We start from the raw sequence: 24653 nt of genomic DNA, 5'->3' as shown, positions 1-24653 counted from the left end.
CCTATTTCAGTTTGATAGATGTGATGAGTCATTGGTTCAAACCAACCAGGGCAGATGTGTTTACAGGACCTTGGGATAATAAATAAGACCATTCTTGGATACTTTTTGTAAAACACACGATATGCGGGTATATCTTTCTTCATCTTTACTGTTCCATACATGCATAGTTAGAGTATTGCAGATTTCTGATGATAAAGCCACAGTCAGTAAGATTTCCTGTTATTTAAACTAATTAAATAAACCCCATGGATGTTGAATAATATGATACCAAATGGTAGAATATCATTGTAATTGCTAGTAAGTGATATTTGAATAAGAAAATGTCAGAGGATGCTCTATTCTTTGTGTTTTTGTTAGCGGTCCACTCTGATGGTACGCGCATCTTATAGTGACGGCTGTAAATGAATCAAAACCATGGAAATGAATTCAAATGTTTATTGAACATTACTGTGCTTGGCACCTGTATGTACATTCTTTTTGAATGTCTTTCTAAAGAATATTTTTGATATTTCCCTTTTTTCCACACATTTGTCTTCATGATAGATTGGCCAATATAATAGCATTATTGCTTGGCACTTAAATACGCTTATCTACAACACACCAAAACATACTTTAATTACTCTGTTCTCCTATTGTATATTTAAAACATTTCACACAACAATTTTAAAGCGTATGGTTTTTACTTGCATTCACCATCTTATATATGCTTTTTAAAAGGTAATCCACTCAAAATTGTGAAGCCATTCCAGTCTGTGAGGAAAGGAATTGATAAGATTGTGGTGATTTCACTGTATATTCAGTGTCCCCTTGAACAGAGCCTCTCATCCAGCATGTCCACTGAGAGATGCAGGGCCAACAACTGGGCCCTGTCGGACACACATAGTTCATCCCTCACCCTGACCTGTAGGTCTTTGACTTCATCCCTCACCTTGACCTGTAGGTCTTTGACTTCATCCCTCCAGTATGTGCCCTATTATATTATGTTCACCCTTTGTCCATCCATCATCCTCCCTTCATCACCTCTGAGTGGCCAGAGGGAAAACCATATTGATCAGGCACTGTTAATATCCACAATCCAGTTCTCTCTCAATGTTGCCACAATGCTATAGAATAATGTTGCATAACTGTCCTGTTACAACTAGAGATGTGGAAGTGGAGGGGAAGTGTCTGGATCTCACGAAGCCCCTGTCACATCATGTCCGGGGCTGGATATAATCCATAGCAACAAGGCTGAGTTACTGTAGAGGCTGTCATTACTATTGCACCATAACAAATTCATGGGTTCACTCCTGAGAATCCCTGCACAGTAAGAGTATATGGGCCCCTCTCCTTCACGGATCCCTCTGTGTGTCCCCAATAATGGGGTTAGTGTTCTGAACAGTTACTGAGAGATACAGGTATACGGTTTCACTTTGCCTTTTTAACACTATTGTGGCAATTAAATAACAGTTTCATTCCATTGAATAAAGCCTGTTGGGGGGAAATTCAAAACAACAAGCATCATGAGATGAAAAGGCATTTTTTTGAAAGGTTAACTTTGTACACTACCTCAGTATTACAAACGCTAAACGTAAAATGACTCAACATCAATAGCACATCTGAGATAACAGATTTATCGTAGAAGAAACATAACTTGTTGAAATAATGGGACAGCGAAAATGGGTCAGAAGTGAGATCCTAGTTTTTACACGATGTGCATAGACATTTGAGAGGAGGAGCCATACTGCCGGCCATCACAGGAGCCTGCCCCCTGCTGGCCAGTGGAGGGATTGCCGATCATGTGCATGCTGTCCATGCCACCGTTGGACAGGTACTGGCGCTCGGCAAATGCCCCGGCAGGGGAAGAGGAACACAGGAGGCCGCCCTGGGGCTTCTCGGGGCTGGTAGCCAGACGAGGGGAGGTGGGGAAGTTGTATCCATACAGGTTGTAGGGGTTGTGGAGTGAGAAGGCGTTGTAGGACCCCTGTTGCACATGGTGGTGGCCCCCGCTGAACATGTGGGCGGATGAGGGGGAGGAGCCAGAGGAGGAAGAGCCAGAAGCTGAGCTAGAGCCCGCCTGCATCACATACTGCAGCTGGGAGGCCGGGAACGAGGTCAACTGACCTCCATAGGCATCCATCTTTCCGCCAGCACTTCCACTGCTGCCACTGGACAGAGAGCCATGGCCGCCCCCCTGCATTCCCGCAGCAATCAGGGAGGAAGTCCTCTGGGGCAGGAAGGATTCAGACTGCTGGGTGGAGGCCACAGTGCCCCCTGCTGCCTGGAGGCGTCCGTAGGAGCTGTCAGCCAGGCCCCCGTAGCCCTGTAGGGCCGCCATGTTGCTGCGGGCGCAGGCCGGGTACTCAGACAACCCCATGCTGCACAACTGGCTCTCCCTGCAGCCCACATTGAAGGTGTTGGGGGCCAGGTGGAAGGTAGGCGGTGAGCAGGAGGGGGACAGGAGGTGGGCTGCACCAGAAGGGGAGGGGGTTCCTGTGCTGGAGGTGGTGGGAGAGGTGCCCGTGCTTCCTCCTAAAAAACACACAGAGACACACACACAACGCAAAGACAGTGAGACAGAACCAGCGCTACAGAGTGAAACATCAACACAAACACTGGCCAACAATCACACTCTGACAATATCTCTCATTTCAGCCTTTCGCCGCCAGAATGTCTCCTTCCAGCAACTGCTGCCGTTTGATCTTAAACGGTCAAATAAGAGAGTGCTGTTTAAGACTGGTGCATAAGCATCTTAATTCACATGTATTAAAGAATTCGATATTACACTTACTTGTAAATTGCAGCTGACTTCACCACCTCGACTTGCTCAACATCTGATTTTAAGGACTAATTGCATGACCGTATTACTTCTTTTAAATTGTACTATTTATGGGATCTTAAACCCTCTCATAAATAACAGTAATTGTTTCTGAGCATAAATGTGGCTTCAGTTTGGTACATTACATGTCGGGTCAACAGAGCTCTGAGCTTGCCCCTTTTCTCAAAGAATCATGCATTCATAATTTAGACATGTATGACCGTAAAAATAAAAAAACTCATCTTGGCACAGGTTAACATGCAATAAGTCAAGCTTTTGGAGTCAAGCGATCACTGTGGGATATCACTCACATATTTCTTTATTAATGAGAATTTGGGCCGCATTCACTAAAATTCCATTTGAAACCAGCTAAAGAAAAAAAAACACTGCATAACTAACTAATTCAGGATTCTCTCTTGGCCAGAGTTCTGATTCTGACTGCGCCATATGGCTTTGATAATACAGCTGTTCTGTTCAGCTCAGTTCTGCAAGTTTCTGTTGGTAAGGAGAGGAAGATATCACAGTGATGTCATGTTTTCCTTTCTGATCGTCAGTGGTTAGAGCAGCGTTAGTGTTGCTGAGGGGAACGGTTGATTACCCCACTGGAAGGCCGTCTGGTGGAGCTGGGGGGTGGGGGAGGGGTGCTCAGTCCTTACGGCGTGCCCAAAGTTCATCAGAGGCGCGAGGACTTTAATTAACGTCTAATCGGTTTGGTGGAGTTTGGGATAACAAACAGATGTCGACACAGACAAAATACTGAGTGACGTAACGTCATCATGACCTCGGAGAAAGGAGTGCTGAAGAAATTGACTTGCTTTAAGCATTGGTGGCCTGTGATACGAGCCATGAGTAGAGACACTGGGCTGTGCTCGCTGGGGAGAGACGCATGAGACTTTCACTGATACCGCTCACGTCACAAAGCCGTCCAAAAGCCACAGGGGCCATTTAATGATTTTATTGTTAAGGTCATGTAGAATGTGAAAAGTTCAGTACATTCCAAGTCAGACAGACATGCCAAAAGTGATGACCAGTGATGACCAGACTGATGAAGGACATAGATAATTGATGTGTTGGGAAAGGAAAGGAAAAGGTATGCAGTGACAGTGAGAGAGTGTAGATGGGAGATTAGGACATAGTTTAAATACAGTTTTACACACCTTGCTGTTTCTGCATGTTGGTGAAGTCCTCAAACGTGAGTGTCCTCACAGGCGGTCTCCAGAACGCATAGGTCTCCATGATCGCCTCCAGACCAGTCCTGTGTGAGAGAGAGAACGAGAGACTGAAACAGTGGAAGAAGAAGAAAAGAGGGTCAGTGTGAGGGAAGGGTTGGGTACATAAAACATAACAAGGGCGGGGCAAGAGAAAGAGGAAGGAAGAGTTGTGACAGGAAAACAGATAGTCAAAAGAACAAGAGAGGCACATAGAGAAAGGAGGGAGTGTAAGTATGAGTGAGAGAGGTTGGAAAGAGAGAGGCAGAGAAGGAGAAGTGGAGTCAGACGGAGGAAACTGGAGCCATTAAATGGAGCAGGTTTTTACTGTGAACATAAATCTGGGTGACATTTCATCTTGAACACGGTTCTCCTTCCTGCGTGATTTACTCCTGTGTGCCCTGCTGAGCCATATCCCAGGGAAACGAGGGCCTGTCCCGACCATGTTATTTTAGGGCCAGTAACTCCCGGGCCATTCCAGCTCGTTAGCGCACTACGCTAATCACACTGGCCCTGGCCATCAGTGCGCTCATTCATAGTGCTCAGGATCAAAACCCAACAAATAAGCTATGCCCTGTTTTACCTCATAAAGTAATGTGTCACCGGCCAAAATCCAATTGACGACATAATCATAACTTAATGCCTGAGATGGATCTGTATTAACATATAAATACATAGAGAACCAACTCAGTAGGTAATTGTACAATTTAGCTTGTGTAATATGTCCCTGTTTTTATTGATTTCAGATCGCTATAATGTGGCATTACTCTGCACAGTTTAACAGTAATGGGGTAAATTACTTCCATGAGCAGAGTTAGGATATGTAAAGATAAATACATTTTCTGTCTATAAATATCCTATTCCTGCATAATCTTTTAATCTGTCGTTTTCTGCAATGAAATTCTAATGCTAGTTCATAAACCCGGCACTCTATTGTTTGAAAAATGAAAAAAAGATGTCTCAAATATCTGTGCCGAAAATGTGCTCCAGATGGGAGGGGAGCTTTCATGTGCTGAGGGTCTGGTTCAGTGTTTCCCCCGCTATATATGATTATTCAGACAGACAGACAGACAGACACACAGACAGACAGACACACAGACACACAGACACACAGACACAGAGAGAGAGAGAGAGAGAGAGAGGCACACAGAAAGAGGCACACAGAGAGAGAGGCAGACAGAGAAAAGGAGGGAAAGAGAGAGAGCCCTACCCAAAACATGTGGTTCTATCTCAGATGTAATGGGGTTTTCTTGGCAGGGGAGAGAGTGACTGATTTTATATGGAGCAGCATATGGGATTAGGAGGTATCTCCAGGGGATTATTTCCATATTAAAGGCCACGTTGGAGAAAATGAAAGATTTGCGCCACACAGCATGGCGAACGCTGAATCATGCTGCATTACATGGACCTCGGGTTACTGGGGAAATATATACCTGTTTCTGCCTGAATCCCGAAATCCTTTAGCAAATGGGTTGCGGTCGATCTTTAGTCTTGTTATCTGCAGGAAAGAAAAACATTACAATCAAAACACATGACATAGCGATGACCGATGTACATGTTGGAGAGGGAAAAAACGGGTCAACATAACGTTTTTTTTTATTGAAGAGGGACCTAATGAATGTATGAATGAAGAAAGAATTTCATGAAAATCTGAATTTGAGTTAATAATATTAATAATTGGTCATTTTCCATTCATAAATTGAATTGATGTTCACTTCCAGAAATGAAAATGAATTGATCCTAAGCCTGGTGCAGATAGACCCATTGAGTGGCAACATACCATTGTAGCAACAAAGAGAAAGGTGTCTGGTCTCAGACCTGTTGGTTCTGGTAGGCGGTGACAGTGGTGAAGACAGTCTCAGGGAAACTGAAGGTCTTCACTCCCTCTCCGCTGGGAACAGGCTTTGTGGGGGACAGGTCACTGCTGAAGTCCTTCCTGATCACATGGACACGAGGCTGGTACTTATGCATGGAGTGAAGGATGATCTGAAACCACAGAGAGATCGTAATGGTTACATTCTCTGTGTGTGTGTGTGTGTGTGTGTGTGTGTGTGTGTGTGTGTGTGTGTGTGTGTGTGTGTGTGTGTGTGTGTGTATTTATATATGTGTGTATGTGTGTGTAAGTGTCTAAGCAAGTCTGAATTCATATCAGAGCTATATAATTAAGAGGAACATGAGTCCACACTTCTAATGAGAGAGGTGGTGAGGTAAGTATTTAACACCAGAGAGCAGAGCCGAGGAGTCAGGTTACGACGGCCCAGCCTTCCCTCCGGCTCTCTGTCTGCTCTTGATTACAGCCCGAGTGAGAAAGCCTCCTTGGAGCCGCAGACAACTAAGGGGGTCATTTCAAACAGAGATTGGGGAAACAGTACTGAATAACAGTGACAGTAAATGTAATTTCTAGCCAGGGCCCCCCCATCACCTTCCCCTTGCCCCCCTGCTCGGCTCACGGGACCCTGCAGTTATGACCAAGGGTTCTGAGTCCTGCCTGGGCCTGAGTCAGGTCAACCCTGCCCCCGTCACACATACACACACTGAGCTCACAACAACACAGAGCAGCCAAGGGTATTATCTGACAGATCTCTTGTCAAAACAATACATGTTGTAATGTCCCTGACAGCCTTCTATAGCAATGCAGTGACTTCAGCGACATATTTATATCTAATTTATGAATCACAACCAAAAGCCAATCAGCTTGAAAAATCAGCAGCACATGAAACAGATGATTAATAACCAATAGCCACCGCTGTTGATGGAGAGGTTTGATAGTAGTCGGAGGAAGAAGAGAAGAGAGATGGGTCAGATACCAGCCTATATGCGGTGAGGTTTCCCACACAGGAAGTTACAAAGTTAATTTCCTCTCGCCTCGAGGCCTCCAGGAGAACAAAGGCCTTATAACGAGGCTGTGGGAGAGGAAAAAGGGGGCTTGACTGACTACCCTCAAAATACGCACCCACTGCTGCATCTGTTATTACATTTGTCAGAAGAACGGAGCTGCGATAGAATCAGCTGGCCGGGTGGAAAACAGGCCCACATTGAGGACCAGGGTGTGCCAGCCTACCAGCGCCGCACTGGCATCCCTAAATCAGGACCCCAATGGAGAAATGGGTGTGCACCGGCTTCTGACTGTTTCAACAACTTGGTAATCAAACCAATCTGGCCTGTAACAGCACTGAGTTCATGTCATGAGGAGATCCATCATGTGCCATAACTACATCACGACCAATCGACTGTTTCAGTATCAGTCGATTAAGGCAGAAGCAGCAAAAACAGTCTCTCTTCTTCTCTAAGTATAGTGTCATCTATACATGGGTGGGGTGAAATAAATTCCCCTGTTATAATGTGAAGCACTTTGAGAAATACTGAAACAGTACACTTACTAATACATCTTTATATTAGTGTAGAAGTGTAACAGTGTTCAAGTGTACAGGTGTAACAGTGTACAGGTGTAGGAGGGAGGCAAGAGTTGGTATGTCAAGTTAAGCCGGCTCACCGGCTCACTCACATGGCCCTGGTCGTCCAGCTCATTGTTGGTGAGTTTGAGTTTGTCGAAGCTGACCACCTGCCTCATCCAGGTGTCTCCAGAGGCCAGGGAGTCTGGGTGGATGTAGACCCGCGGGGGCACGGGGGAGTCCGCGTTCCCCGCCACCATCCACTTGGAGCTGTGGTACACATACCTGGATGACACACACAGTGACAGACGTATCAGCACCAAACCACATTTCATTTTCAGTTTTTTTCAACAGGTTTTGCATGTTATTGGGAAGCATTGAAGTCTTGGACATCATGTGTCATGTGTTTCAGATGCAGGGCTTGTTCACAATAGAGACATCAAATATCCCCACACACTACATATGCTTTTAATGACATATTACCAATTAAGCTTAGTCATAACATTTTATGTTGGATTGTAAGTTACGGTACAATTTGGCTGCCCCGCCCACCATAGAGCATTCCCCTCACTGACTGGCTGACTGACTGTAGCACAAGGGGGATTCCAGTCCACTGTAGCCCCAGGCACAGCTGTTTGCCTTTAGTTCTGGCCATGTGCACAGTTGAAAGTGCTTACTTGCAACGCCTCTGCCAAAGTCATCATTCAGCGGTAAAACATGGACAAAACTCTAATTTGGCCTCTTTGTTATTACACAACCCTCTAGTCTCTCTCTCTCTCATACGCACACACACATCCTTGACCCCCCTGTACACACCTACAAACACTCTCTGCACACACACACACACACAGACCCGACCCCAGACCAAACACACACACAGAATGCCAGGCGTTTGTGTAATTTCCTGTTTGGAGTGCTGTTTAGGGTTAAGCTCGGTGTAGCAGGGAAAGTGTTAAGGAAGAGAGAAACCTTAGCCCCAAACAGGACTGGAAATTTGATTAGTCCCCTTTCATCTTCCATAAATCTGCCATCTGGCTCTAGCACAATCAATAAAGATCTGACTTTATGTGACACCCTTTGGACAGATGGGGGGGGGGGGGGGGGTATGCACGCCTCCTCATCCAACACCACACTTCCTATACACACACACACACACAGACCACCGACACAACATATGTATGCATGCAACTCATCAAACAGATATATACTTTTATGGACAAACAGAAATTCAGACTGACACACACTTGCCAAACCCAGACTGGAAATTGCGTTACCTTACTGACAGAGTAAATATTACTGTTACATTACCCTACAAGGGTTGAGTTCATCAAGTCAAGTCTTCGTATGTAAACATGTGTTTTCGTATGTGTGTGTGTGTGTGTGTGTGTGTGTGTGTGTGTGTGTGTGCGTGCGTGCGTGCGTGCGTGCGTGCGTGCGTGCGTGCGTGCGTGCGTGCGTGCGTGCACATATTGCGGACAAAGTCAATTTTAAGAGCTTGACATTGCTGGTCTGTGTGCGCAATGCGATTCAAACTTAAGACTTACCAACTGTCCACATAAAGGACACTTAATATATAGAGATTTAAAGAGCCCAGAATAAACAAGAAGTTCCTAAAGAGAGGCAGAGAGCCTAAGTAAAGCAAGTAACGACTGTATTTCCAGACCCCCTCTATGAGAACTATGAGACATTCCAGTGACAGCTCGGAGCTCAGTTTACAAAGCCCTGTGGTAAAGTCCCGAGCTGGGATGAAAATCCTATTTAATTTTACAAGATCTTTTGGCTTCTAAAAATCTTCCATGATATTTTGGTTCTCTAGAGCGTTCACTCTAAGGCAAATGCTTCAGTCAGTGAGAGAGCCAGAGAGCCAGGGTTCTACAGTGCTTCAATTAAAACTTGGGAATAGAATACATAATGTTTAACTACTGAAAATGCATTGTTAAAGTGGTTCTTCAGTGTTCCGTTCAAGAAAGCCAAGTTCTGTTTATCAAATAAAACTTAAACATAGTAAAAATGTCTGTAACAATAATATCATTAATGCATGTTATTGATATATAAACTGAAGATGTACTCTGTGTTCAATATGAGATCAAATAAAACAAAGGCATGGTAACCCATCCGTAGCGCTGTTATAACGTTATTGCAACTATGACACTGCCGTTTTGTCTGTCGCTCTGACACTGCGTCCTGAGATGGCGGAGATAACTTACATATATAAACTAGTATTCCACCACGGTCAAATAGGTTTACAATAAAAAATATGCTTTGCCATTTACACAGTGAATAAAGCTATCAATTTGATGGTCTCACTCGAACCATAAACACATCATGATAAATACTTTTCATTCTCCTCTGGTGTCCTTCTCTGAAGCGCCAGACATTGTGTTCTATGCCAGAAATTCATTCAGATACTTTAACTGGAGATATCCATCATAAAAACCTATCCCCAAGATGGACCATACAGGAAAGACCATTGTTTCAGGTTCCATTCAGATTTATGTGTATATCTGCATTTCTTATCACCATGTGAAATGATCTGTGCATGTTTTGTTTTTTTCAACCACTCTCCATCTTAAAATACACAACAACAATTTATCAATAGTAAGCTATTTCATCCAAGATGGGGGCGGAGACTAGTTTGGTTTGACTGAATTAGAATATCAATCTCAGACATGGCGAGTGTCATGTCCCATTAATGTGTTGTATTTAATGAACAGTGCCTTCAGAAAGTATTCACACACCGTGACTTTTTCCAAATGTTGTTGTGTTACAGCCTGAATTTAAAATGGATAACATTGAGATGATTTGTCACTGGCCTATGTAACCAGTGTGAAATGGCTAGCTAGTTAGCGGGGTGCGTGCTAATAGGGTTTCAATCGGTGACGTCACTCGCTCTGAGACCTTGAAGTAGTTGTTCCCCTTGCTCTGCAAGGGCCGAAGCTTTTGTGGAGCGATGGTTAACGGTGCTTCGTGGGTGACTGTTGTTGATGTGTGCAGAGGGTCCCTGGTTTGAGACCAGGTAGGGGCGAGGAGAAGAACGGAAGCAAAACTCTTACACCTACACACAATACCCCATAATGTAAAAGTGGAATACTTATGAATTTGTAAAAAAATGTTTTAAATGTCTTGAGTCAATACATGTTCAACCCATTTGTTATGGCAAGTCTAAATATGTTCAGGAGTAAAAATGTGCTTAACAAGTCACATATTAAGTTGCATGGACTCACTCTGTGTGCAATAATAGTGTTTAACATGATTTTTGAATGACTACCTCATCTCTGTACCCCACATATACAATTATCTGTAAGGTTCCTCAGTCAAGCAGTGAATTTCAAACAGATTCAACCACAAAGACCAGGGAGGTTTTGCAATGGCTCGCAAAGAAGGGCACCTGTTCGTCGATGGGTCAAATTTAAAAAAGCAGACATTGAATATCCCTTTGAGCATGGTGAAGTTATTAATTACACTTTGGGTGGTATATCAATACACTCAGTCACCACAAAGAGACAGGCGTCCTTCCTAACTCAGTTGCCGGAGAGGAAGGAAACTGCTCCGGGATTTCACCATGAAGCCAATGGTGACTTTAAAACAGTTACAGAGTTTAATGGCTGTGATAGGAGAAAACTGAGGATGGATCAACAACCTTGTAGTTACGCCACAATACTAACCTAATTGACAGAGTGAAAAGAAGGAAGCATGTACAGAATTAAAATATTCCAAAACATGCAACCTGTTTACAACAAGGCACTAAAGTACAGTAATACTGCAAAAATTCTGGCAAAGCAATTCACTTTTTGTCCTGAGTACAACGTGTTATGTTTTGGGAAAATACAATACAATACATTACTGAGTACCACTCTCCATATTTCCAAGCATACTGGTGGCTGTATCATGTTATGGGTATGCTTGTAATCATTAAGGATGGGGAGTTTTTCAGGATAAAAATAAATGGAATGGCGCTAAGCACAGGAAAAGTCCTAGAGGAAGACCTGATTCAGTCTGCTTTCCACCAGACACTGGGAGATGAACTCACTTTCACCAGGACAATAACCTAAAACACAAGGCCAAATCTACACTGGAATTGCTTACCAAGAAGACAGTGAACAACAAGACTGAGTTGCCAAGTTAAAGTTTTTACTTAAATCTACTTGAAAATATATGGCAAGACCTGAAAATGCTTGCCTAGAAATTATCACCAACCAATTCCACAGAGCTTGAAGAATTTTGAAAATAATTATGGGCAAATGTTGTATAATCCAGGTGTGGAAAGCTCTTAGAGACTTACCCAGAAAGACTCACAGTTGTAATCACTGGCAAATGTGCTTCTACAAAGTATTGACTCAGGGGTGTGAATAGTTAAGTAAGTAAATTAGATATTTCTCTATTTCATTTTCAATAAATGAGTTACAATTTCTAAAAACATGTTTTCACTTTGTCATTGTAGGGTATTGTGTGTAGATGGGTGTGACTTTTCTTTTTATTTAATCCATTTTGAATTCAAGCTGTAAAACAACTAAAAGTCAAGGTGTATTAATACTTTCTGAAGACACTGTATGTGTACATCACTGTGGATACATCATTGTACACACCCATCTGAATGGGGAAGTTAGGAAATTAGTTGGGAAGTTAGGAAATGTTTGGAAGCGCTAAGAAGTGTGAGCATACCTTAAGAAGATAGGAGCATACCTGTATCTCTTATTGTCCACAGGAACAATGTCCATGGCTATGTAATACTGCTGATGGGGGTCAAGACCCACGATCTTTACTCTCATTGCAGGGAACATCCGCCTATGAGAGGACAGAGAGAGGGAGAGAGAGAGAGTGTGTGATATTAGCAAACTAGCTTGCAAAGTTTAATATTGGATTATGAGTATCAGCAATAAAAAGGGGAAACGAAACCCTGCACCATGCAGACATTAAGTATAATTAATGCAGACATTAGGTATAATGTCACTTGAAATACATTCTAGTGCACCACTGGGCAAATCACTGAGAAAATTCACAACACCCAAGAGAGAGACAAGGTTTGAAGTTAGACCAATGTTTTGCCAGTCATATGAGGTCATTTTCACCCCTCATCCCATCATAACAGGGCCTAGATGCACAACTTTATGATAATTCATTAAAATGTCTATCAAAGTTCCATGTCTTCATTAAATAAATATTATTCTGATTTAAGAAAGTAGGTAATTTCATCATCAAAGAAGATTGAAACTGTCTTAATGCACGAGCTGGCAACAAACTCACTCTTCCTTGACAATGTGTACCCAATCATGAGAAGTTTTTTTGTTGTTATTCGACACAAATCAAACCAGGAAAATAAGTTTAGAACGCAAACAGACGCCATATTAAAAGCAGGACTGCATACACAGAGACATTTACAAGTTAATTCCTCGTTGTACACTTCAAAAGCAGCATTTTTATTTCATTTAAACGCCATACATCTTTTCCCTCATAATGAGAAAAGAGGGCTGTTTTCTTACTTCCTTCCCCCTCTGAATTTATAGGCTTATTATTAGCAGAGCCATGAAATACACGCAGCCAGTCCTGTAAACTCTAGGCCTACTGCATTGAAACAGGGACTGATTCTATTCATGGGGCGATTAACAACGTAAATCTGATTCATGAATATCATAAAAACAACGTTGATCATATATTGTTTAGGTAAATCTGATTTACGGGTTAGCTGTCAAATTAGCTTACATATATTATTAACATAAGAGCAAACCGGAAAATACAACTTTACAACTTCACAGTACAACTTTAGAATATTATGCAATTTGATATTGGCCGAGGCCTACCAAAAGAAAATTCAACACGCAAACAACGTGGTCCTTGACATTTCTCCATAAAAACATGTAGACTAATTGGCCAGCTTCAAATAAATTAAGTTCGACAAAAATAATCAGTGAATATCTAGTTTAACAAAATGGAAAGCATTTTCAAATGAGAAGGGAAATATGCGCATCCATATGTTAGGCCATAGAACATTCCGCTCTGCCCTCGCTCTCCTCTGATGCATGTTACATAGTCAGAGGAATTATCATATGTTTAATAAATGTGATTAATATCATAATATTTTTGTTGTTCAAATTAATATCGTACGATCTTCTGTTGTTAAAAGTAGTAGGTCTATATTAGCCTATACTAGCCTAGACTAGATGGGGACAAATCTAAAGGTTTGATGCTGATGTTTTTACTGGGCCTCTATTTCTCCTTAATTGACATTAAATGGTAGCCTAACACATAAGTAATATTTCTGATCCATAAAAAAATGAAATCTATATATATGTATTTTGTTTCAAATATTTTTTATTAAACACACACAAGAATGGTGTATAAACAGGTATACAATTCTTATCTAAACATAAAAGAGCATACAGGAACAACAAGACCCAGAGTTCTGGGTGCAGAACAAATAATACAAAACATGACATACAAAACAAAGACATGTAGAAAGAAAGAGGGTAGATGCGCCCCCCCTCTGAACTCAAAACAGGGTGCTGAAATGGCCTTAAAGGAGTAGGTCATTATTTTAGAACTTGATGTTAGATGGTTCCTCACCCTGAAAATAAGAGAAACTGTAATCCATGGTTCAGTTATCGTTAAACCACTACAAACTTCAGCTAACTTTAGCCACCACAAGCTAACAATCAATGGAAGTGATGGGGGCATGTGAGCATGTTTTTTTTATGGCCAAATCACCTTTAAGAAACATCAAACCAAACATGGAGTTGAGTTGAATTTATTTCAGGTGATTTGGACATTTTTTTTAATTAAACATACTCAGATTCTCCATCACTTCCATTGATTGGTGGCTTGTGGTGGCTAAGGTTAGCTGAAGTTTGCAGTGGTAAAGAAAACTGAACTGTAAAATCAACTGGCCTACTAAACTAAACTAAAGTCAGTTATGCCTAGGTTAGATAAACCTCTTCACCTTCTATCTGCAAATACCCTAATATCTGCAAATACCCTAATAAACAAATATGTAAATAGGTTAATGTATTACAAACTATAGACCTACAGAGGAACATTCTTTCCCAATGTTTTTCATTTGTTTCATGGAGGGAATAGTAATACCCTAGACCGGTTTATTTTTAGGCTTACTTTGTGAATAAGTGGACTTCATAAATTTCCTTGACGGCAAAAAAAAAAAATCAAGCAATAAGTTCCCTTCTCATATTGCTTGATCATAAAATTCGAAATGGACGGGAAATACATGGCCTTCCCGGTGAGAGCGCGCAGGGGAAAGGTCTTCCTGAGAACAGTGTAGGTTTAGTTATATGCTCGGTTTAGGTTGTAATTGCTACCCAAAAGGGCAAGAAAACCGAAAACATGTTTCAAAGAGATGAATTGGAAACAGTTCCTTTCTGCTCCGGCTATTCTCTGACATCAGCCATGGAATACCCTCACACTTCATGTATGGCCTGTGATTGGAGCGGCCCTCGCACGTCCGGAGCCCTTTCCCCCATGTGCAACACATTAGCACCCCTCAAAAACAGGGTTAATTCCCATAGAGGACGGGCATCTTCTGCGCAAAACTAGGCTCGGTGTGCGTGTGTCTGTGTGCGTGGAAAATGTAGCAATTATAATCAATTTTGCACAGAACTTCATAAACAATTTTGCGTCATCAGAGGCAATGCACCTAGTCGTAAAACCTATAGAAAACTAGGTCATATGCCTAGTCTATCCTATAGTAGGCCAACACAGAACATGTGTTCAGCGCAGCCTATTCCTAGAAGGAAATATAATATCAGATGAGTCCCTTAATAAATCATAAATATGCAGCAGTTGCTTTACCTCCCCGCTTTAGTGATGATCATCTCCGTGCCAATTTCATGGAAGCGCTTCCAGAGGTCTGCGCACTGCAGCTCCACCTGAATATCCTCCATTGAGGCAGCGGGAGACGGCTCGCAGGCCGCCGGGGCCAGGTCCACCGGGGAGCCGAAGGAGCACGACGTCCTCTCCGCCAAACCCTCACCGTCTGATCCGGGGCTCGCCTCCGAATCTGTGGAGATTATCAAGATTATGAAAATGCAGCCAGAAGTAGAGCCGGGGCTTTAGGAAAATTGGCGTTGAGCATTGACCTGTTTTTTATGGTCTCTGGTATTGCCCGTTGAGGCCAAATCACCTGCAGCATGGAACTCAAAGAAAGCACCAAAACTGGAGAAAATTGAAATCTGACTAAAACTATTCCACTTACGTTTGAAATGTCATAAAGTATCCAGGGGTATACCAAAAAGCACAAGGGTAAAGCATGCATCAAACGAAATTAGTATTTTACATGAAAAAAAATGACCACGAACAAAATAAAAAAATATGAAAAATGAACCCAATTGAATGCCACGCCACAGTCAATGAGAGCATAAAAAATATAAAGTATGACTAACAGACTCATGCTCATATGAATTTAAATCCATTTAAATAATTCAAATAAACATACTCACGAACTGCACACTTTAATTCATATTACGATGTATATAGTCTTATGTCATATATTACTACGCCATATGAAAAGGATCCACGACAAAGTTATAACAAAGTTCTTCTATTTTTTCCCATGAAATCTCTAATAGAGGCAACACAATAACATCAATGAAAATGGCAAAAGAAGTGTAGCCTACATAAACAACATGAATTGACAACATTTCCCAGATTAACTGTTCCAGATCTTAGTTTCCATATAAAGTAATGGAATCCAAAAGGGTTCCAAAATGGCTCTTTGGCTGTCCCCATAGGAAAACCATTTTTTGCTTCCAGGTAGAGTTCTATACAGTCTACTGTAAAGTTATGCATTCTATTTCTTATTAATGTACTGTCTCCTTTGTTTGTGCCAATATCAAATCAAATCAAACCAAATTTTATTAGTCACATGCGCTGAATACAACAGGTGTGGGTAGACCTTACAGTGAAATGCTTACTTACGAGCCCCTAACCAACAATGTAGTTTAAAAAAATAAGGATAAGAATAAGAGACAAAAGTAACAAGTAATTAAAGAGTAGATAGTCTGGGTAGTCATTTGACTAGATGTTCAGGAGTCTTACGGCTTGGGGGTAGCAGCTGTTTAGAAGCCTCTTGGATCTAGACTTGGCGCTCCGGTACCGCTTGCCGTGCGGTAGCAGAGAGAACCGTCTATGACTAGGGAGGCTGGAGTCTTTGACAATTTTTAGGCCCTTTCTCTGACACCGCCTGGTATAGAAGTCCTGGATGGCAGGAAGCTTGTCCCCAGTGATGTACTGGGCCGTTCACACTACCCTCTGTAGTGCCTTGTGGTCGGAGGCCGAGCAGTTGCCATACCAGGCAGTGATGCAACCAGGATGCTCTCGATGGGACAGCTGTAGAACCTTTTGATGATCTGAGGGCCCATGCCAAATCTTTTCAGTCTCCTGAGGGGGAATAGGTTTTGGTGTGCCCTCTTCACGACTGTCTTAGTGTGCTTGGACCATGTTAGTTTGTTGGTGATGTGGACACCAAGGAACTTGAAGCTCTCAAACTGCTCCATTGTAGCCCCATCGATGAGAATGGGGGCATGCTTGGTCCTTATTTTCCTGTAGTCCACAATCATCTCCTTTGTCTTGATCACGTTGAGGGAGAGTTGTTGTCCTGGCACCACACGACCAGGTCTCTGACCTCCTCCCCATAGGCGATCTCGTCGTTGTCTGTGATCAGGCCAACCACTGTTGTGTCATCGGCAAATTGAATGATGATGTTGGAGTTGTGTCTGGCCGTGCAGTCATGAGTGAACAGGGAGTACAGGAGGGGACTGAGCACGCACCCCTGAGGGGCCCCTGTGTTGACGATCAGCGTGGCGGATGTGTTGTTACCTACCCTTACCACCTGGGGAAAACCTGGTCAGAAAGTCCAGGATCCAGTTGCAGAGGGAGGTGTTTAGTCCCAGGGATGTAATATTGTATTATTTATTGAGAGCCCTGACATGAGTAGGTTTCTTTGGAAGGACACACCAGGTAAGCAGGGTTATGCAGATGCAGGACTGCTAAAGACTGGAGTGTGGCCCAGGACTAACCACCAAGTGATCACCAGCCCCAAAACAAGAGACAAGAGCATTGAGTGGAGACATGAAGACACTGCAGGCAGGACAGATACACCACAGAGACAGAGAGAAAGGGATGAGAGGGAGGGAGGGAGATAGAGAGAGATTGGGGGGATGAGAGAGGGAGAGAGAGGGGGTGAGAGAGAGAGGGAGAGAGGGGGTGGGGGTGACAGAGAGGGGGGTGAGAGAGAGAGGGGGTGAGAGAGAGAGAGAGAGAGAGAGAGAGAGAGAGAGAGAGAGAGATTAGTGAGAGAGGGGGTGAGAGAGTAATATGAGAGAGAGAGAGAGAGAGAGAGAGAGAGAGAGAGAGAGAGAGAGAGAGAGAGGAAGAAAGAGAGCGAGAGAGGTGCAGAGAAAAGGAGTGAGATATTTAAGGGAAAGACTTTTCGTCATCCACTTGAGAGATCCTTTCAGCGTATTGGCGGTGATGATCCTCTCTCTCACACCATGTGTGAGCCGAAGAACAAGGCTGACAGAGTGGCTGTTGATTTGGCCCATACAGCCCCACAACCATCAGCCACACAGTGGGAGAGGCCAAACCAGATATCTGTGCCTGCTCAGAGCAACCATGACAGCCTGGTTGCTGCTGTCATCTCAGGCCTTTGCTGTCATCAAGCTGCACTGTGTACGTCTACCAGCCCTCAATGAGTCACCACGTTGTCCCTCATATGTCACCAGACCAGTCCCTGTCCACCACAGTTATCCCACTGTCCCCCTACTCACTGACAGCCTGCTCTGTCTCACCCACTATAACCAGTCAGTACAGCTGAGCAACACAAGTGAGAGAAACGACACACATCTATCCCACATTACACAGGATATTGCTGTGTAAAAAGAAACATATCGAGAGAGAAATGGGGAGACAATGAATGAGATGTAGTGAGAGGAAGAGAGGAACAAATACATATATTTAAGGAAGTAGCACCTCGCTGCAGCTAATAGAGAGAAAGGTAGAAGCAGAGTCAGAAATCTGGCGCTAACCTCAACTGCATGATTAATGCAGACCAACTACAATCATAGACAGTTGTCCAATAAAGACTGCACCAGACTCTACTAAACTATGGAGAACAGCACTCACTTTTTCAAAACCCTATAAACTAACTTGTGGTTAGGCACAGAGAAATCAACTTGTGTTGAACCTCATTAGACGGAGAACATTGATTTTCCCTGTACGTCTACCAAGTTTGAAAAAAATAACAATAATGATGTCTTCGGTTTGTCACAACAAGAAGTCTGGATAGTTTGAATGTGAATTATAACACTTTTATAACACAAAGAATATTATGGATTTTAGCTTCTTATTCTCACACACAAACTCATTCACTATGTAATGATCTAATTTGGAAAAAAGCATGTTAAGAAACTAACAAATGTGTGTGTGACTATTGAATTGGAACAATGGACTATTCAAAGAGTATGACTGATCTGGTCATTGGTGATCATTACACACTTGCCTTACAAGGTAAAGTCCTTCCTATGGAAACAGGTTTATGAATAGAAGATGCATTTAATACAGTTGTAACAGAGTGGGTAAGTAGCAATCTACCAACCATGAAATTGAAGAGTAACCCAATCCACAAGAAGCAGAACCACCTGTTTCTGCCTGAAGTTAATTCAGACCCATGTTAGGGAGAGGCAATAAAATAAAGATTTAACCATTTTAATAGCGCACACATATGTTGTCTTACATTTTGGCTTTTCTTCTCAGAGGCAGAATTTTTACATTTGAGTCACTAATGTAGAAAATGGTTCTGGGATAATCAGTACCAAGTGACAATTTATATATCATACAGTATATAATATATTGTTATACAGAATATGAAAACATATTTAAACCACAGAGTTAAATGAAGTACGGACAGAATAAACACAAAATCACAAATATATGGTTTAAAATAAAGATTCAACAGTTCAGTGACAGTAGCCTATGCCTGTCTCTTAAGATCCAGTGTCACCCCATAGACTGTAAAAATACAAATACAAGTCTAAATTATTATCCATAATATAATTACCGATTCCCTGTATGAGACATAGATGCTATACAAACCATTTAGTAATAGGCCAGTAATAGGCTTTCTTTAAGAGTGAGATTAAAGGCAATCTGCAATATGTTATATATATGTATTTGTAAATCCACAATGACAGTACTCTGTCTTATTATTACAGGTTTTGTATGTTCTCTCTTCCACACACCTGACAGTGCTGATATTTACATTTCAGGCAAGTCATTTAATATTGATAATAGTCCTTGCTTTGGAGGGGAAATTCTGCAGACAGGCCTACATGTGCTTATCTGAAACTAAGGTCATGTTTGTCATACATGTTGGTTCTCTGGGAAAACACATTGGGATTCATTCAGTTTAAGCTATTGTGTGGTGTTCTCACTATTTTTATATATTCTTCCAAGACGTGTCTTTCAATAAGAATGTTATATGACCATGTCGGTTTGAAAGCTTCACATGGAGGCAAAATCATTAAGTAAAAAGCCTAAACCGCACAAACTGACCACAGAGACGAGCTGTTTTCAATGATGGCTGGTCTACGCGTCAATTGGAGGCTAGTCAAGGCTGGATACTCTCACACACTGCCTGCAACGCTGCCAGGAATCTGGCTCATAATGACATGGAGTTCGTCGAAACAACGTGACTTTTCAATTAACGACGACTCCAACTGGAACAGCTCATGTGAAACCGTGGAGGATATATAACCTGTATTTGACTGACTGGCTCGCTGTCCAATTGTCAATGGTAGTACCGATACCCTGCATCTCAGCTGTGAACTAATTTAGTTCGGTTCTCCTCATTTGTGAGGCATCCACCAAATGCCCAACGCTTGGCGGCTGGCGTATTTCAGTCAGCAACCTCTGTGCGCGGGGGTCCAGTCATTTTGCGGAAGGCTTCTCGACCATGCAGCTTGACCAGGCCTCAACAATGTATTGTAAAATTAAAAATAAATATGTAGATCATAAAGCCATGCACGTGACGCTAAATTAGTCTACAGTGATTTTAATGAACCAAATAATATATATATATATGGGCATATAGCCTGTAATGCAAAACGTTTTAGACCATTTTAGATCATTAATGCAGGCCTACATATTTGAGAAAAAGCAGGAGGGACTTCGCATTTTGTCTATAGGCTACAAGACCTATTGTGAATCCAGTTGTAATGGGGATTGTTGGTTTACGTGTCTGTTGAAATTCAATGTAGGCTATATTGAGCTGAGAGGATATTTATCAATTTATATTAGGCCTACGATTAATATCTGAGGCCAGAGGAGGTTAGAATAGGCCAGGGTATGGAATATCTCCATCGTCATGTAGTTAATAAAGCAATGATACTCAAGCTCGAAGCCTCAAGATTGTGTCATTGTTGTCTGCTTTTGACATCAGTCTCTCCGATAAGATCAATGCAGTGTTCTTCAATTCAATCCTGCCCCAAATCCCACAAAACGTAGAAAATACGATTCATTAGTGACATATAAAAGTTTTTCATACAGATTTTGCTGTCTTCGTTAATAATTTAGAACATTCTAGCATTTAAAATTATAGATAGGCCTATCCTAACTTGAATATAATGTGACAAGGCCCAGGCCTGCAATAACTTCGACCTATTGAAAATCCTGATAGGCTAAGCTACTTTCTTTTGCTTATTACAACATTTCCAACAAATAAAAAACGATCAAAGATTTTGAAAAGATTTTGAGAATTGCGATTTGTGGATATGAAATGTTTTGACAGCAATAAAAAGCCTACGTGATTCATAGCAGGCCATTAAAATTAGCCTGGGCATTTCAATTTTGGGATTTAGGCATACACAATTCATATTCATCCATTTGAATTAAATATACATTGATGTCCCAATTCTGTTTTAAGCTATTCTGTATACCCACCATTGCTCATATAGGTGAGTGCTACTTGGAGATTGAGGCCCGAGTCTCTACATAATCGCCGTTTTTCCTATAGCGAATACACTGTAAAAATACATATATTTAAAACGTTACAAAATAATATTATGGCTCAAGAATTGACTGAAAGTTGTGTTGATGTTTTCCTTAGACTTAAAGTAATCCACTGAACACATTTTGAGTAGGCCTATAGGTCAAACGCAGACGGGGGTTGCGTGTTCTTCATTTCATATAGCGAAATAAACCAATACAACATAATAATACAAATTGTTTAAACGTACGTTTCATTGGCCTATTGTTTCCCAAATATGAACAATTATGGCGTCAGACTAGGTCTGTATATGCTGCACGAAATTGGAATAGAAAATACACACAGGCTAACCATGTGCAAACAACACACACACTCTCTTCACACACACATTGTCTTATATTATATTTGGACTCACAATTTTTTTGGTATAAAACCCCCAGATTTGGCTTATTTCTACGATATCTTGTATGCAAAAATGCATGATTTGCATTGAACCACAGAAACTACACTAATTCGTGTAACCTTGCTGCTAATGTAGGCCTCATCTCATCTCTGCCAAATATCTCTCTCAATTCAAGACCATCTTAATATGTAAATATTAATTACAATTGATCATGTCTCCACTGGCGTCACCTGTATGGCCAATTGTATTGTATCAATAGAGACCCTCTGGTCACACACTGGTTGAATCAACGTTGTTTGCACGTCATTTCAATGAAATTACATTGAACCAACGTGTAATAGACGTTGAATTGACGTCTGTGCTCAGTGGGAAGGCACACGTGAAATAGATTTTACCCAGCTAGGCCTAATAGAGAGGGGGCACTGGCCTCACATGCCACCTGTATGTTGTACCAATATGTCATTTGTAAAACAATGGTAAAACAACTTTTAAGGTAACCATTTACGTTATGAATGAATATAGTAGCGCTATAAGAAAATTAACCGTGACCTTCCACGAGAGGCTACTACGTTTTCTGCGTGCTTCTACTGACATGACAATTAATTTGTTAAAGCAATGGTTCTTATACAAAATCAATACTTTGTGGTTAACTTCTTTGATAATTTACACAATGTTAATACACCACTATTAGGCCAACGGTATATAGTTATGTTAAACTACAAACTTATATTATTTACGGGCACTATTAGCCTACAGTAGTAGGCTACTATATTATTCCACATTAGTTATCTGAGGAAAAAGAATGACTCGTAATCTTTGAGATGGTGATGAAATGGTTGCCTTTTCTGTATTCCTCTTTTCCATGAGATATAATCCGTATTTTTGTGATGGAAGCATAACAATATTCAACAACCCCAAAATATGAAGTAATGATGGTTACGCACTGACCGGGGTCGATATCTAGACAATGTGCAGGGTCGTCGCCGTCTCCCAATTGTCCGTTGGTGGCGAGGCTCTCCATAGACAACTCCAGCTCCTTTTCCTCCCAGGCGCGGAGCTTTCTCTTCTTGTTTGACCCGATCAGGGCTTCCACCGAAAAGGCGTGCGCTCTCGAGCTCAGAGCAGCGGCAGATCGCCTCCTGTCACTCATTTCTCCCAAGGCAAATCCACAAGAGGGAAAACAAAAACTCCGTCCAAGCAGTGAGCACAAGGAAAATGCGCACGTCAATGTTTACAACAGTGCAAAGAGTCGACAATGACGAAAGTAATCCAAAAACTATGACTATAAATGATGTTTCAAACCTCTAACGATATGATATGCCATCTCTACGGCGCGTTTGATTGCTCGAAAGTAATGTTATCTATCGCTTTTGTCTCTCCGTCCTGCTTTTCTGCCTCTTCCTTCTTCTGTTTTTGTCCTTCTCCCCGCTCTCTGATTGATACTCACTTCTGGATAACTTTTTTTCCGAAGCGTTAAGTGCAACCCTCTCGCTCACTGTCAAACCTCGCGCGTCCAATGAGAAGCCTAGAAAGAGAGAGAGCCAAAATGTGTCAACCAATTGCAGATGAGAGAAAGAACAACTCCTGGAAGAGGAATCCGAAACTGGACTCTCGTAACTGACCATCCAGCACTAAATCAACATCGTCAGGGATTTGTGGAAAAAATAGTACTACATTTATTTGATAAATATCATTCAGAACGTATCATAACCTACTGCACGAGTAGGGCTTTATTTAATTTAAAATTTAGCAGATTTAATTAAGTTGTGTTGGAGCTTCATGAACAGCTGAAAATCAGAGCGAGCTCAAAGACCATGACAGGTGGCCTGGTCAGAAGCAAGATTATTTGTTTGAGGGGAGAATATAGAAGATAATATGTATCCTTACCAAGTTATTGAAACGTTGTATCTATAGCTGTGCACTGTGTACTAGAAGACACTGAAAACAAGGCTTTGATAAGTTTTATTTGCCTCTATTCTTTTCATCCTAAAGCGCGCATGTTGTTGGTAGAGTCGGAGAGCAAGTTGGAGGCCAAATGTTTAAAACTGTTTAGGAAAACCATCTAAATAGCCTATCTAATGAATAACGTTAACACACTCAAAACATAAGGAAAAGTGGTTGGCTTATCCTATCTTTCCAAATGGAGAAGATTCGACAAACATAATAGAAATGTTATTCTTGAGTTATTACAATGTTTTTATGGTAGACTTAATCATATTTTCTATTAGACTATAGCCTAATCATTACATTACAGGATTCTTCAGAAAACCTGAGTGTGCCACTAGAAAAAAAGATACGGGACAAACACGTATGAAATATGTCGTATATATGGTGGGTTAATGTTGAACGAAGCAGTAATATCTTGTTATGTGGGCCAGCAAAAAAGCATTTGTGCAAACGTTTAATATCAGAGATAAAACAACAGTACACAAAAATCCCCTGAATAAACTTACTTATATATCACTTTTATAATTAGGAACGTTTTTAGTTTGAGACCCCTTGACTCTAATCAAACGAGGTTTCCTTGGGCCAAGAAACCCCATGTACAGAAAATAAAAAGTCGCTTGGTAAACCATTCATTTTCAAACAAGCATAACATTTATTTGATTATTATAATTAATGTAGGCTATGCATTGTTGTATGTTTCTGCCTACAGATCTGAGGATCCTCTAATTAAAAGCGCTGAATAACAAATTAAATTAATTATAAAATAATTTTTCTAAAACTAATATCAAAATATAAACAATAGTGTTGGAGTTGCGGTAAAATTATAATTTCATAGACCTACAAAATTACAAAATTGTGGTTGCATATTAGTCTATAATTTGATGATGAAATGATCCTATAGTCTAAATGCTCCTTGCGT

General features: G+C 41.5%; 1 protein-coding gene across 4 annotated transcripts; it reads right to left on the bottom strand.

Annotated features, from left to right (window-relative positions):
- Window positions 1-421: 421 nt before the first annotated feature.
- tbx15 (T-box transcription factor 15) lies at window positions 422-23234 on the bottom strand. Of its 4 annotated transcripts, none has more exons than XM_029639193.1 (8): window positions 22736-23234; window positions 15195-15402; window positions 12081-12182; window positions 7499-7682; window positions 5824-5991; window positions 5439-5503; window positions 3955-4076; window positions 422-2511 (listed from the first exon to the last, which is right to left on the bottom strand). In XM_029639193.1, the coding sequence occupies exons 1-8, from the start codon at window positions 22935-22937 to the stop codon at window positions 1685-1687; spliced, it is 1878 nt and encodes a 625-aa protein (XP_029495053.1). In that variant the 5' UTR covers window positions 22938-23234; the 3' UTR covers window positions 422-1684. The 4 variants fall into 4 exon arrangements, with proteins under 4 accessions (XP_029495053.1, XP_029495071.1, XP_029495061.1 ...); XM_029639211.1 differs by having other exon boundaries at window positions 3955-4052; XM_029639201.1 differs by having other exon boundaries at window positions 7511-7682.
- Between the last annotated feature and the right edge of the window lie 1419 nt (window positions 23235-24653).

Source organism: Oncorhynchus nerka, linkage group LG3 (genome assembly GCF_034236695.1).
Source record: "Oncorhynchus nerka isolate Pitt River linkage group LG3, Oner_Uvic_2.0, whole genome shotgun sequence".
In the NCBI taxonomy this organism is placed as follows: Eukaryota; Metazoa; Chordata; class Actinopteri; order Salmoniformes; family Salmonidae; genus Oncorhynchus; species Oncorhynchus nerka.
This window is presented reverse-complemented; position numbering and strand designations above follow the sequence as displayed.